The sequence below is a fragment of the Oncorhynchus mykiss genome, unplaced genomic scaffold, assembly GCF_013265735.2.
Source record: "Oncorhynchus mykiss isolate Arlee unplaced genomic scaffold, USDA_OmykA_1.1 un_scaffold_287, whole genome shotgun sequence".
Lineage (NCBI taxonomy): Eukaryota > Metazoa > Chordata > Actinopteri > Salmoniformes > Salmonidae > Oncorhynchus > Oncorhynchus mykiss.
In genome coordinates this window covers 8,078-24,235 of record NW_023493740.1, presented here as the reverse complement: position 1 = coordinate 24,235, position 16,158 = coordinate 8,078, and the positions used below count along the sequence as shown (strand labels likewise).

Here is a 16,158-nt window from a genome sequence, read left to right as displayed (position 1 = left end):
CTCTCTTCCTCCTCTCTTCCTCCTCTCTTCCTCCTCTCTACCTCCTCTCTTCCTCCTCTCTTCCCTCCTCTCTTCCTCCTCTCTTCCTCCTCTCTTCCCTCCTCTCTACCTCCTCTTCCCTCCTCTCTACCTCCTCTCTTCCTCCTCTCTTCCTCCTCTCTTTCCTCCTCTCTACTGCCTCTCTTCCTCCTCTCTTCCCTCCTCTCTACCTCCTCTCTTCCTCCTCTCTTCCTCCTCTCCCTCCTCTCTACCGCCTCTCTTCCTCCTCTCTTCCCTCCTCTCTTCCTCCTCTCTTCCTCCTCTCTACCTCCTCTCTTCCTCCTCTCTTCCCTCCTCTCTTCCTCCTCTCTTCCTCCTCTCTTCCCTCCTCTCTACCTCCTCTTCCCTCCTCTCTACCACCTCTCTTCCTCCTCTCTTCCTCCTCTCTTCCCTCCTCTCTACCTCCTCTCTTCCTCCTCTCTTCCTCCTCTCTTCCCTCCTCTCTACCTCCTCTCTTCCCTCCTCTCTACATCTTCTCTTCCTCCTCTCTTCCTAATCTCTTTGGGCTTTTCTAATTACTTCTGCTTCACTTCACTACAACAGTTCACTGTCTGATAGAAAGAAAACCCACAGAAGACCTGCAGATTGTAAAGGACATATTTCACTACAACAGTTCACTGTCTGATAGAAAGAAAGCAGAGCAGAGAAAAAGTATTTCCCCCTTTCTGATTTTCTCTTCTTTTGCATATTTTTAATACTGAACTTTATCAGATCTTCAACCAAAACCTAATATTAGATAAAGGGAACCTGAGTGAACAAATAACACAACAATAACATACTTATTGTATTTATTTAATTAACAAAGTTATCCAACACCTAATTCCCCTGTGTGAAGAAAGTATTTGTCCCCTTACTGTCAGTAACTGGTTGTTCCACCTTGATCTGCAACGACTCCAACCAAACACTTCCTGTCGTTGTTGATCCGTCTCTCACATCACTGTGGATGAACGTTGGCCCTCTCTTCCATGCAGAACTGCTGTGACTCAGTGACGTCTGTTGGTTTTCAGGCACGAACTGCTCGTTTCAAGTCCCGCCACAACGTCTGGGATTATGTCCGGACTTTGACGAGGCCATTCCAAAACTTAAAATGTGTCGCTTCTTTAGCCATTTTCATTAAAACTTGATTGTGTGTTTTGGATCATCGTCTTGCTGCATGACCCAGCTGTGCTTCAGTTTCACCTCACAGATGGAATAACACTTTCATTCAGTTTTCCAACTCTAACTAACATGTTCTGCTCCTCAGTTTTCAGTAACCACCTGGACAGTATTATAAAGCAGCCTGATGCGTTTAGTCGTGTGACTGCGGTGGTCTCAGCAACTCCTTGCTTAGTCTTTGCCCAGTTCACCCACTCTGGTGGTGCTTCCCGTTGACTGCAATTACCTTTTTCGACCACAAGAGGGAAGTAGATATCACTTTATAAAATCCTACACATCAAACTGATTATTAACAACTAGCCATGTTAACTATGCAAGTAATCACTTGTGGACAAATGCACGTGATTTTATATCTGAGTGTCAGAGATGACTGTTTAAGTAGAAACCTATTCCCTGGTAGGCCAGTCTCTTAGTGATTTCCTGTCTGTTTCTGTTCATTGTCATGGCGATGTGATGATAGAAGAATTGGTCTCCTACTAAAAATACAAGTCTGAAACGTCTTTTTGGGACAATATCTCAATCCCAAATAGCACCCTATTTCTGACATAGTGCACTATACTATGTTTTCCTCTGGTCAGGGCAAAGGGTTCCATTTTGGGAGGCAGATGCTGTCTCACCTTCTTCCTCTGTGATGTCACATGTCTCAACTTCTTCCTCTGTGATGTCACACGTCTCAACTTCTTCCTCTGTGATGTCACATGTCTCAACTTCTTCCTCTGTGATGTCACATGTCTCAACGTCTTCCTCTGTGATGTCACGTCTCACCTTCTTCCTCTGTGATGTCACATGTCTCAACTTCTTCCTCTGTGATGTCACATGTCTCAACTTCTTCCTCTGTGATGTCACATGTCTCAACGTCTTCCTCTGTGATGTCACATGTCTCAACGTCTTCCTCTGTGATGTCACATGTCTCAACTTCTTCCTCTGTGATGTCACATGTCTCAACTTCTTCCTCTGTGATGTCACATGTCTCAACTTCTTCCTCTGTGATGTCACATGTCTCAACTTCTTCCTCTGTGATGTCACATGTCTCAACTTCTTCCTCTGTGATGTCACATGTCTCAACGTCTTCCTCTGTGATGTCACATGTCTCACCTTCTTCCTCTGTGATGTCACATGTCTCACCTTCTTCCTCTGTGATGTCACATGTCTCACCTTCTTCCTCTGTGATGTCACATGTCTCACCTTCTTCCTCTGTGATGTCACATGTCTCAACTTCTTCCTCTGTGATGTCACATGTCTCAACTTCTTCCTCTGTGATGTCACATGTCTCACCTTCTTCCTCTGTGATGTCTCACCAGGCATGATCACACCTGCATGGATATGAACCGGCATCATCTCCTTCTGAAGGATACCAATGGTCTCTCTCAAATGTATGTCTTCTGCTATCATTCTACCTCTCTCTGGGGTCATCCTCTCTCTGGGGTCATCCTCTCTCTGGGGTCATCCTCTCTCTGGGGTCATCCTCTCTCTGGGGTCATCCTCTCTCTGGGGTCATCCTCTCTCTGGGGTCATCCTCTCTCTGGGGTCATCCTGTCTCTGGGGTCATCCTTCATCTCTTTCTCCCTTTCTCTGTCCTCTCTCCTTTGTCTCTGTCTCACACTGTCTCCCACAACTGTCCTCCTAACGCTTGTCTCTCTCTCTCTCTCTCTCTGTCTCTCTCTCTCTCTCTCTCTCTCTCTCTCTCTGTCTCTGTCTCTGTCTCTCTCTCTCTCTCTGTCTGTCTCTCTCTCTCCCTCTCTCTCTCTCTCTGTCTCTGTCTCTCTCTCTGTGTGTGTCTCTCTCAATTCAATTCAATTCAATTCAAGGGCTTTATTGGCATGGGAAACATGTGTTAACATTGCCAAAGCAAGTGAGGTAGACAACATACAAAGTGAATATATGAAGTGAAAAACAATAAAAATGAACAGTAAACATTACACATACAGAAGTTTCAAAACAGTAAAGACATTACAAATGTCATATTATATACATATATACAGTGTTTTAACAATGTACAAATGGTTAAAGGACACAAGATAAAATAAATAAGCATAAATATGGGTTGTATTTACAATGGTGTTAGCTCTTCACTGGTTGCCCTTTTCTCGTGGCAACAGGTCACAAATCTTGCTGCTGTGATGGCACACTGTGGAATTTCACCCAGTAGATATGGGAGTTTTTCAAAATTGGATTTGTTTTCGAATTCTTTGTGGATCTGTGTAATCTGAGGGAAATATGTCTTTCTAATATGGTCATACATTGGGCAGGAGGTTAGGAAGTGCAGCTCAGTTTCCACCTCATTTTGTGGGCAGTGAGCACATAGCCTGTCTTCTCTTGAGAGCCATGTCTGCCTACGGCGGCCTTTCTCAATAGCAAGGCTATGCTCACTGAGTCTGTACATAGTCAAAGCTTTCCTTAATTTTGGGTCAGTCACAGTGGTCAGGTATTCTGCCGCTGTGTACTCTCTGTGTAGGGCCAAATAGCATTCTAGTTTGCTCTGTTTTTTTGTTAATTCTTTCCAATGTGTTAAATAATTATCTTTTTGTTTTCTCATGATTTGGTTGGGTCTAATTGTGCTGCTGTCCTGGGGCTCTGTAGGGTGTCTTTGTGTTTGTGAACAGAGCCCCAGGACCAGCTTGCTAAGGGGACTCTTCTCCAGGTTCATCTCTCTGTAGGTGATGGCTTTGTTATGGAAGGTTTGTGAATCGCTTCCTTTTAGGTGGTTGTAGAATTTAACGTCTCTTTTCTGGATTTTGATAATTAGTGGGTATCGGCCTAATTCTGCTCTGCGTGCATTATTTGGTATTATACATTGTACATGGAGGATATTTTTGCAGAATTCTGTCTCAATTTGGTGTTTGTCCCATTTTGTGAAGTCTTGGTTGGTGAGCGGACCCCAGACCTCACAACCATAAAGGGCAATGGGCTCTATGACTGATTCAAGTATTTTTAGCCAAATTCTAATTGGTATGTTGAAATGTATGTTCCTTTTGATGGCATAGAATGCCCTTCTTGCCTTGTCTCTCAGATCGTTCACAGCTTTGTGGAAGTTACCTGTGGCGCTGATGTTTAGGCCAAGGTATGTATAGTTTTTTGTGTGCTCTAGGGCAACAGTGTCTAGATGGAATTAGTATTTGTGGTCCTGGCAACTGGACCTTTTTTGGAACACCATTATTTTGGTCTTACTGAGATTTACTGTCAGGGCCCAGGTCTGACAGAATCTGTGCAGAAGACTTCAGATTCTAGTAGGGTGAGGCCCTAGGAAAGTCTGCAGCACCCGGCCTCACCCTACTAGAATCTGAAGTCTTCTGCACAGATTCTGTCAGACCTGGGCCCCCTCTGTCTCTCTCTCTGTCTGTCTTGGGTGTTTTAGTCGGGGTTCTCCTCTGCTCCCTCACCTGTCTCTTCCCTCTGGTGTTTTAGTCGGGGTTCTCCTCTGCTCGCTCCCTTACCTGTCTCTTCCCTCGGGTGTTTTAGTCAGGGTTCTCCTCTGCTCCCTCACCTGTCTCTTCCCTCGGGTGTTTTAGTCGGGGTTCTCCTCTGCTCTGCTCCCTCACCTGTCTCTTCCCTCGGGTGTTTTAGTCTGGGTTCTCCTATGCTCCCTCACCTGTCTCTTCCCTCGGGTGTTTTAGTCGGGGTTCTCCTCTCCTCTGCTCTGCTCCCTCACCTGTCTCTTCCCTCAGGTGTTTTAGTTGGGGTTCTCCTCTGTTCCCTCACCGGTCTCTTCCCTTGGGTATTTTAGTCGGGGTTCTCCTCTCCTCTGCTCCCTCCCTCACCTGTCTCTTTCCTCTGGTGTTTTAGTCGGGGTTCTCCTCTCCTCTGCTCCCTCCCTCACCTGTCTCTTCCCTCGGGTGTTTTAGTCGGGGTTCTCCTCTGCTCTGCTCCCTCACCTGTCTCTTCCCTCGGGTGTTTTAGTCGGGGTTCTCCTCTGCTCCCTCACCTGTCTCTTCCCTCGGGTGTTTTAGTCGGGGTTCTCCTCTCCTCTGCTCTGCTCCCTCACCTGTCTCTTCCCTCAGGTGTTTTAGTTGGGGTTCTCCTCTGTTCCCTCACCGGTCTCTTCCCTTGGGTATTTTAGTCGGGGTTCTCCTCTCCTCTGCTCCCTCCCTCACCTGTCTCTTTCCTCTGGTGTTTTAGTTGGGGTTCTCCTCTCCTCTGCTCCCTCCCTCACCTGTCTCTTTCCTCTGGTGTTTTAGTTGGGGTTCTCCTCTCCTCTGCTCCCTCACCTGTCTCTTCCCTCTGGTGTTTTAGTCGGGGTTCTCCTCTCCTCTGCTCCCTCCCTCACCTGTCTCTTCCCTCAGGTGTTTTAGTTGGGGTTATCCTCTCCTCTGCTCCCTCCCTCACCTGTCTGTTCCCTCATGTGTTTTAGTTGGGGTTCTCCTCTGCTCTGCTCCCTCACCTGTCTCTTCCCTCTGGTGTTTTAGTCGGGGTTCTCCTCTGCTCCCTCACCTGTCTCTTCCCTCGGGTGTTTTAGTCAGGGTTCTCCTCTGCTCCCTCACCTGTCTGTTCCCTCAGGTGTTTTAGTCGGTGTTCTCCTCTCCTCTGCTCCCTCACCTGTCTCTTCCCTCGGGTGTTTTAGTCGGGGTTCTCCTCTCCTCTGCTCCCTCACCTGTCTCTTCCCTCTGGTGTTTTAGTCAGGGTTCTCCTCTGCTCCCTCACCTATCTCTTCCCTCGGGTGTTTTAGTCAGGGTTCTCCTCTGCTCCCTCCCTCACCTGTCTCTTCCCTCGGGTGTTTTAGTCGGGGTTCTCCTCTCCTCTGCTCCCTCACCTGTCTCTTCCCTCGGGTGTTTTAGTCGGGGTTCTCCTCTCCTCTGCTCCCTCACCTGTCTCTTCCCTCGGGTGTTTTAGTCGGGGGTTCTCCTCTCCTCTGCTCCCTCACCTGTCTCTTCCCTCGGGTGTTTTAGTCAGGGTTCTCTCCTCTCTCAGTAGCTCCAGGTTGGTAGACAATAGCATCTAGAGTTTTTAATTCAACTGAATTGGAACTTAATATGCAAAGCATCTAAAATAGAATGTTTTCTCAAAAGAGGAAATCATTTCAAAATTCTAATATATATATATATAATATATTCCTCAAAAGAGTTGTAAATAAGTTCCAAATTATAATATATTTGTACAAAAAGAGACACATGTAGAAGACAGATGCTTTATTTAGAAACATAGAGAGCAAGACAGTTGGCATGTTGTATATTCCATATAAGGATGTACAGTTCAGAGCAAAACACTTAACATTGTTCCATTTCAGAGCAAAAAGCTACAGGACTTCTGTCTGCTCCTGATATTTATTTCCCTGTTTCTATTTGTCAACCTTCCCTTCCGTTTCCCTCTTTATTACTGCAGTTTCAAGGCAAATGATTTGACATTCAAAGTCCTATGGAAATGACATTCTGTCCTTACTATCTCAGAGTTGTTCTCTCTTTGTGGTATCCTCTTTTCAAAACGCCCTGCCGGTTCATTATTATCTCAGAGTTGTTCTCTCTTTGTGGTATCCTCTTTTCAAAACGCCCTGCCGGTTCATTATTATCTCAGAGTTGTTCTCTCTTTGCGATATCCTCTTTTCAAAACGCCCTGCCGGTTCATTATTATCTCAGAGTTGTTCTCTCTTTGCGATATCCTCTTTTCAAAACGCCCTGCCGGTTCACTGCATCTCATTCTGCAAATAAAACGTAACGTTCCCCAACCATTTTACCCAGAATTCCCTGCATGTGTATAAAACCACCGGTGGTGATTCTCTTTTAAAACGTAGAACTCAAATCAAAGCTAATTACACACAGAAGGAAGCAGCACCTTCCTTTTTGGTTTGACAGTCAGTAAGAGAGTTAAGGAGACCTCTCCGTTGAAAAAACACACAACAACAACCATGAGAAGATGTGGAAGGAAAACAGTGGGAGTCTGGACACCATAGAAATGGATCACTAGAAAGAAAGACAATCCCCATTTAACTATATTGATCATACCCCATGGTTGTGGGGCTTTAACCATTCTAGTAGTTATATTTCTATGCTGAGCCGGACTGAACAACAGCCTAAAACCATGTCATCTAACTAACCACATCCTGAACCTCAGTCTGCTTTTTCACTTCTCAGGCTTCTCAGGCTCGTCGTAAAGCTTGCTGTACTTGGGTGGGTGGGAACTGAAGTCGAACGTGGATGGGTGAGAGCTGACACTGAACACCACAGGAACCGCTACGGTAGAGCTCCTCAGCTGAGCCAGCAGGACGGCAGACATCACCGCTCCCAGGAGCTGGAGGACAACACAACAACGTGAATTAAAAACAACCACGCGGGTGACAGCAAGCCAGGGGACTAGTAGAGATATTCAACTGACAGTGTGATGTGTAAGGTGTGAAATGTGCGCGGTAAAGAATGCATGCTCACAGCCAGAGCAGCGAATCCGAAGAAAACGCCCAACACGATGTCCAGAGCTTTAGCCAGGTAGCCCTCGAGGATGGGGAAGCAGGTCTGTGGGACAGAGGGCCGTTAATACTCATTGGAACACAGATCACAACTCAGTCATGGTCCTGTCTGGCTCACATGGTTACAGTGTGGTACTAGGCGATGCCAAGGTCACGGGTTCAATTCCCGCAGGGATCACAAAAAAACTCAAAATGTGCAGACTGAAAAAGAGGTTGGTGAATTTCATGTCTGTGTAATTAACGTGACGACTCAGATCATGGCTCAACAGAAGAGCTTCGGTCTCCACAGTGTGCTGCTCTCTGATCAGTGACAAAAGCAACCGTTTCTGTCTAGGAATGTAGACGGTTGATTTAAAGATAACCGAAAAGGGAAGCTGGTCCAACCTGTTTGTAGATCAGCTTCTGGTGTCCAGTCATCCTGTACTCTGAAAGGAACAACAACTGAAAAACAGAAGAATAAGAAAAACTGACACGACGTAATGAATGTCTCTAACAGACATAACCCTTAATGAATGTCTCTAACAGACATAACCCTTAATGAATGTCTCATAACCCTTAATGAATGTCTCATAACCCTTAATGAATGTCTCTTAACCCTTAATGAATGTCTCTTAACCCTTAATGAATGTCTCTAACAGACATAACCCTTAATGAATGTCTCATAACCCTTAATGAATGTCTCATAACCCTTAATGAATGTATCTTAACCCTTAATGAATGTCTCATAACCCTTAATGAATGTCTCATAACCCTTAATGAATGTCTCTTAACCCTTAATGAATGTCTCTAACAGACATAACCCTTAATGAATGTCTCATAACCCTTAATGAATGTCTCATAACCCTTAATGAATGTCTCATAACCCTTAATGAATGTCTCATAACCCTTAATGAATGTCTCATAACCCTTAATGAATGTCTCATAACCCTTAATGAATGTCTCATAACCCTTAATGAATGTCTCTAACAGACATAACCCTTAATGAACGTCTCTAACAGATATAACCCTTAATGAATGTCTCATAACCCTTAATGAATGTCTCTAACAGACATAACCCTTAATGAACGTCTCTAACAGACATAACCCTTAATGAATGTCTCATAACCCTTAATGAATGTCTCTAACAGACATAACCCTTAATGAATGTCTCCAACAGACATAACCCTTAATGAATGTCTCCAACAGACATAACCCTTAATGAATGTCTCCAACAGACATAACCCTTAATGAATGTCTCCAACAGACATAACCCTTAATGAATGTCTCCAACAGACATAACCCTTAATGAATGTATCTAACAGACATAACCCTTAACTTCTTCGATTTAGGGGGCGCTCTTTTAATTTTTGGATAAAAAAACGTTCCAGTTTTAAACAAGATATTTTGTCACGAAAAGATGCTCGACTATGCATATAATTCACAGCTTTGGAAAGAAAACACTGACGCTTCCAAATCTGCAAAGATATTATCTGTGAGTGCCACAGAACTGATGCAACAGGCGAAACCAAGATGACATTTCAAACAGGAAATGCCCCAGATTTTGAAGGCGCTGTGTTCCAATGTCTCCTTATATGGCTGTGAATGCGCCAGGAATGAGCTTACACTTTCTGTCGTTTCCCCAAGGTGTCTGCAGCATTGTGACGTATTTGTAGGCATATCATTGGAAGATTGACCATAAGAGACTACATTTACCAGGTGCTCGCTTGGTGTCCTCCGTTGCAATTATTGCATAATCTCCACCTGCGTGTATTTTTCCATTTGCTTCAGAGGAGAAACCCTACTGCCACGAATGACTTATCATCGAATAGATATGTGAAAAACACTTTGAGGATTGATTCTAAACAACGTTTGCCATGTTTCTGTTGATATTATGGAGTTAATTTGGAAAAAAGTTTGGCGTTGTAATGACTGAATTTTCTGTTTTTTTTCTTAGCCAAACGTGATGAACAAAACGGAGTGATTTCTCCTACACAAATAATATTTTTGGAAAAACTGAACATTTGCTATCTAACTGAGAGTCTCCTCATTGAAAACATCTGAAGTTCTTCAAAGGTCAATTATTTTATTTGAATGCTTTTCTTGTTTTTGTGAAAATGTTGCCTGCTGAATGCTAGGCTAAATGCTATGCTAGGCTATCAATACTCTTACACAAATGCTTGTGTAGCTATGGTTCAAAAGCATATTTTGAAAATCTGAGATGACAGTGTTGTTAACAAAAGGCTAAGCTTGTGAGCCAATATATTTATTTCATTTGCGATTTTCATGAATAGTTAACGTTGCGTTATGGTAATGAGCTTGAGGCTATAATTACGCTCCCGGATACCGAATTTCTCGTCGCTAGAGGTTAATGAATGTCTCTAACAGACATAACCCTTAATGAATGTCTCTAACAGACTTAACCCTTAATGAATGTCTCTAACAGACTTAACCCTTAATGAATGTCTCTAACAGACTTAACCCTTAATGAATGTCTCTAACAGACTTAACCCTTAATGAATGTCTCTAACAGACTTAACCCTTAATGAATGTCTCTAACAGACTTAACCCTTAATGAATGTCTCTAACAGACTTAACCCTTAATGAATGTCTCTAACAGACTTAACCCTTAATGAATGTCTCTAACAGACTTAACCCTTAATGAATGTCTCTAACAGACTTAACCCTTAATGAATGTCTTTAACAGACATAACCCTTAATGAATGTATCTAACAGGATGTAAACCTATGTGCATAAGAACTGAGAAGAAGAAGGAGGAGACTATTGACTATAAAGCTACATCATCAGTCCTGTCATGTAGAGTTCATCTGAACTCACCCGGTATTGAATGTTCAGGCATGTACCCTCCATCTGATCTTCCTCCCCCTGACAGAGACAGGAGTCAGGGACGTTGTTGCCCCAGTCTGTGTAACTGAACAGCCCACAGCACTTCAACTGTTAAAAAAACCCACACACAGTCAGTCAGCGTATCGAGCAAAAGGCCATGTTGAGAACAGTAAACTAGTTGAACCACGAGGTCAACCTCAACACAAAGGACATGTTGAGAACAGTAAACTAGTTGAACCACGAGGTCAACCTCTTCCTCATTACTGCTGGTTAGAGTCAACAAAACAAGTCTGTTATGCCCAGCAGTGTCTGGACCTATTTGGAAGGAACACTTCAATTTGGGGGGTTTGGGAGGACAGTAGACTCATTGGTCAAGGGTAGAGATCAAGTGAACACTACAGTGTGTTGTTACAGGAAGTTAACATTACTGAGGTACATGTTGTACACGAAACTAGAACGTAACTTCTCAAAACTATAAAGTATATAATGAATGATATTATTGTAAACCTTAGTGAAATATTTCCTGCTGATGATGATTCATGGAAAAGACAGAATAGATCCCAAGCGGGATCCTTTGATATAATGAATGTTATGGACATGTCGAGTATATTGTGGTGAAATGATTGACGGAAAATGTCCCTGTACATACATTCAGCTGAATCCTCTCGGTGAACTGTCTAACATCAGGGGAGGCTTCGTTCAGAGGCAGGGCCTCACGGAACTTCGCCTCCACGAACTGCTTCATCTGCAAAACAAACACAACAACCACTGGTGTCAACAATGGCCTTTACATAATACACACACACACACACACACACACACACACACACACACACACACACACACACACACAGTCTTACTAGTATAACACATCAGTATTACAGGACAGTCATGTACAGACATTATTATTAACCAACAATACCTCCGAACGGTACATGGCTGTGGGCACCGCCAGACGCAGGAGGCCGAAGCAGCAAATAAAACAGGCCGCCAGAAACTAGAGAGAGAATGTGAAAGAGAGAGATAGAGAGACTTAAACAATTTTCTGTCCAATAAAGTTACTGTGTGACTCAGTGAACAAAACAGGTTACGAAACGGTGTCTTTCCTAACCCAATGTCGTAGTACGATATAAAACAGGATATCAGGGTGGTTTCCCAGACACAGACTGAGCCTAGTTCTGGACTAAAAAGCAAGCTCAAGTAGGTATCTTCATCGAAAACCAGTTTTTAATCCAGAACTGGGGTTAATCTGTGTCTGGGAAACCGTGACATATTGTATATTGTTCTGTCTCTATGGTCGTAGATGTCTGTTCGAATGTGAACTCAGCTGGTCGCAGTAGACCCTCTCACCACGATCAGGGGAATTCTCTTCCCTCCGTGTGCTCCGTACGCCCCGAGCAGAGACATGGCCATGGTGATGCCTCCTACCAGATACATCACCAGAAACCCTTTGGTCTGGTTTTCAAACTGAAAAACAATACAACATCCACCGTGTGTCTCAGCGTACCATTATGACATCATAATAGCAATGCCTATGTTCCTAATAGGGAGAAATCACATCTTTTATTATTGCACAGTAGACCTATAATTCTTGTATATTTAGGAACATCGACTTTGTACACGAGAGTTCACTTTGTGTATATATAGCTAACCAATAAGGAAGTATAGTTATAGTCTACTACATAAACTGTTGACACATTAACCTGTTTTTCAGATGCTGAAGCGTTTAATGCTTATGAGTAACTGTTTGTTTCCACTTTTGTTTTTTCAAAATAGAGAAATTATATAATCAAAATGAATTATCTTTGGTAAGAATTCATTCAATATCCATATATATCTATTCGTAAAATTCAGTTTGAATGTAATTTGAACTTTGAGCCCATTTAGCTCTTGTCTAGGGTGTTACGTGTGCGGCTTTAAAACTTCTTCAAAGCTCAAACCGCATGTAACGCCACGGACCAGAGCTAGATCCCATTTTACCTCTGAAGTGCTGTCATTGTAGCCGAATTGACCCAGAAGTCCCAGGCCGATAATCACACCTCCAACGATCTAAAGAAAAACATCCCATTCACTATCAAATAACATAAGGTAATAAAACACGTCTTTAAAGCCATATTTAACGGATGTGAAGTTGGATTATACAACTTTATACAACATGGAGAGAGACACGTAGGAAAGTGGATAGAAACCATATAATTTCACACAGACAGGCTACAAACATTTTGAAACTAACTTTTATGGGCAGAAGTTTTTGGTGAAGAAGATACACGAACTTGTTGTTTTGTTGCGCAGTTGATTACAATCGAAAGTAACCTTAAAGTATCGCCTACTGAGTTAATCGCATGTTCCTACTTGTATTTACAAATAAAGAGTTGCTAACTTACCGCAAACAGCAGGTTGAAGAAGACAAAAAGCCGTTGGAAACAGCTATTAAGTTTAGCCATTGTCGTGTTTATCAGGTACACACTTCAGCTCTCAGAAAACGAACTCTACCTGTCCGTGCTGCTCGTGAGTGTGTCAGTTTTCCGGGTAGCAGATGTTGTCGGCAGTACTGAGTTAGTTCCTGTAAATTACACTGTAACCAACGATGTATATAAACCCTGGAATGGAGAAAAGGTATGTATTGCCATTATAAGCCTTTGAAGCCAACGGTCGGCCATATTGGAACTCCCCGGTTCGGCCCAGTCCGCCACAAAAATGAATGGAGATCTACAGTATTTATAAATAAAGGACAAAATTACATGTATTTAATACTTTTTGTTGTTGTAGTTGGGACAGTATCATTAGTCATCAAAAAAATATATACTTTAAAGGGAAATGTTTTTGTTTTTTCTCTATTTTTTGTTTGTATGATTAGCTCACGTGATTTAATTTGGACGTATGCATTAAGGTGTCTCTAATGGAATAAATGCTTTTCTAAAGATTCCAATATACAATTACAACTGTGGGGGAATGCCAAGATGGAGGTTCAATGGCTTCAACACACACACCCATAAAATCATCTAGTGTATATATAAAAGTATATAAGTATATATATAAGTCACATACCGTAAGCTTTTTTTCTGTATATATATATTTTTTTAAAAGTACATTTCAAATTACAACAGAATAACAACAAAAACATAGGACATCACTACACGTAAGCACAGACAGAAGGAGTAACCCAGACATGTCACTGGGCCTATAAAGCTGAAGCATCCGTTTAGATTTTTACGTTTTCTCACCACCAAATGGTAGTTCAGTCGTGGGTGGAGTGGGAGAGGATGGAACTACGTGAAACTGGGCAGACGTTCTGCTAATTTTCTCATCGATTAAACATTTGACCTCAGTATATTTTTTCTGTTCCCTAAACTACAATATGTTACAAACACAGTGAAGTAAGTTTTAAAGACTTCTCCAAATATTTAAATGGAATTGTTTAGAAAGAGTGCAAGGTCGAATTGAATTTGTGCACAAGCGCACTTCACAGAGTAGGCGTTCCCTAATGGAAATATGCAAATACACGCTACAGCGCGCCAATAGGATCTCGCTAGCTCTTGCTTGGCTTTAACCACCTTGCTTGTTCTGCCCACTCTTCCTTATTTGCTCCCACTGTAAACGGCACAGATGAACTATCTTGGGTTAGTTATATTTCGCTGTATCTAGGCCTGTCCTGCATCATCTAAAGTATTTTTTCCAGTGTTTACAAACTTGCCTACTCACATTTCATTGCATGGATATAGCAGAACGAATATGAAAATATATTTTAGTTTTTTACAGAGATACATTACACCAACTCTAGACTCAAATCAAATTTGAAAGTTTATTAAATCAAATACTATATTAATGCGGGTGTAGCAAAATGCTGGAAAGATATCACAGGCTGGTGAGAGAGAAAGAGAGAAAGACAGACAGACAGTGAGTAGAGAGAGAGAGAGGAGAGAGAGCAAATGAGCAAGTGATAGAAGACAAGAGAAATAAAGATTTGCTTTATTGATCCAAGGCTGAGCTAGAATAGGGTCTTAGTCTCCTGGGACCCAGGTTATTAACTGTAGTCCGTAATGAGGAAAGATTGGGTCAGAATAGAGTCTTAGTCTCCTGGGACCCAGGTAATTAACTGACTGTCTGTAGTCCAGAATGAGTAGAGACTGGGTCACAATAGAGTCTTAGTCTCCTCAGACCCAGGTAATTAACTGACTGTCTGTAGTCCATGATGAGTAGAGACTGGGTCAGAATAGAGTCTTAGTCTCCTGGGACCCAGGTAATTAACTGACTGTCTGTAGTCCATGATGAGTAGAGACTGGGTCAGAATAGAGTCTTAGTCTCCTCAGACCCAGGTAATTAACTGACTGTTTGTAGTCCAGAATGAGTAGAGACTGGGTAGGAATAGAGTCTCCTCAGACCCAGGTAAGTCTGTAGTCCAGAATGAGGAGAGACTGGGTCAGAATAGGGTCTCTCTCTCTCTCTCTCTCTCTCTCTCTCTCTCTCTCTCTCTCTCTCTCTCTCTCTTTCTTTCTTTCTTTCTTTCTTTCTTTCTTTCTCTCTCTCTCTCTCTCTCTGTCGCTTTCCCTTTGTCTCCGTCTCTCTCCCAACCCTGGGCCCAGCTCAGGGACACAGGCAGCACCTACACAGGTCCCAGCTAAAGGAACACAGGCAGCACCTACACAGGTCCCAGCTAAAGGAACACAGGCAGCACCTACACAGGTCCCAGCTAAAGGAACACAGGCAGCACCTACACGGGTCCCAGCTAAAGGAACACAGGCAGTACCGATACTGGTCCCAGCTAAAGGAACACAGGCAGCACCGATACTGGTCCCAGCTAAAGGAACACAGGCAGCACCGATACTGGTCCCAGCTAAAGGAATACAGGCAGTACCGATACTGGTCCCAGCTAAAGGAACACAGGCAGCACCTACACGGGTCCCAGCTAAAGGAACACAGGCAGCACCTACACAGGTCCCAGCTAAAGGAACACAGGCAGCACCTACACGGGTCCCAGCTAAAGGAACACAGGCAGCACCTACACGGGTCCCAGCTAAAGGAACACAGGCAGCACCTACACGGGTCCCAGCTAAAGGAACACAGGCAGCACCTACACGGGTCCCAGCTAAAGGAACACTGGCAGCACCTACACAGGTCCCAGCTAAAGGAACACAGGCAGCACCTACACGGGTCCCAGCTAAAGGAACACAGGCAGCACCTACACGGGTCCCAGCTAAAGGAACACAGGCAGCACCTACACGGGTCCCAGCTAAAGGAACACAGGCAGCACCTACACGGGTCCCAGCTAAAGGAACACTGGCAGCACCTACACAGGTCCCAGCTAAAGGAACACAGGCAGCACCTACACGGGTCCCAGCTAAAGGAACACAGGCAGCACCTACACGGGTCCCAGCTAAAGGAACACAGGCAGCACCTACACGGGTCCCAGCTAAAGGAACACAGGCAGCACCTACACGGGTCCCAGCTAAAGGAACACAGGCAGCACCTACACAGGTCCCAGCTAAAGGAACACTGGCAGCACCTACACGGGTCCCAGCTAAAGGAAGGTATTTTTACATTGTAGATAATTGCTGTTGGTGTGATTAATAGTAGTTTGTGTGATTAGTAGTAGTTTGTGTGATTAATAGTAGTTTGTGTGATTAATAGTAGTTTGTGTGATTAGTAGTAGTTTGTGTGATTAATAGTAGTTTGTGTGATTAGTAGTAGTTTGTGTGATTAGTAGTAGTTTGTGTGATTAATAGTAGTTTGTGTGATTAGTAGTAGTTTGT

The 16,158-nt window shown here is 43.4% G+C and overlaps 2 protein-coding genes across 2 annotated transcripts; one reads left to right on the top strand and one right to left on the bottom strand.

The window, feature by feature from the left end:
• Positions 1 to 6,302: 6,302 nt before the first annotated feature.
• Positions 6,303 to 13,073, bottom strand: LOC110513429 (tetraspanin-8-like). The gene is made up of 9 exons (XM_036973654.1): positions 12,793 to 13,073; positions 12,389 to 12,457; positions 11,759 to 11,875; positions 11,331 to 11,405; positions 11,058 to 11,153; positions 10,400 to 10,516; positions 7,970 to 8,026; positions 7,548 to 7,631; positions 6,303 to 7,413 (listed from the first exon to the last, which is right to left on the bottom strand). The coding sequence occupies exons 1-9, from the start codon at positions 12,850 to 12,852 to the stop codon at positions 7,246 to 7,248; spliced, it is 843 nt and encodes a 280-aa protein (XP_036829549.1). The 5' UTR covers positions 12,853 to 13,073; the 3' UTR covers positions 6,303 to 7,245.
• Positions 13,074 to 14,752: 1,679 nt separating this feature from the next.
• LOC118949068 (histidine-rich glycoprotein-like) lies at positions 14,753 to 15,936 on the top strand (the record flags this gene model as incomplete). The annotated part of the gene is made up of 2 exons (XM_036973653.1): positions 14,753 to 14,794; positions 14,997 to 15,936. Coding segments are annotated over exons 1-2 (982 nt in total), but the record flags the coding sequence as incomplete, so codon positions are not given.
• Positions 15,937 to 16,158: the final 222 nt, after the last annotated feature.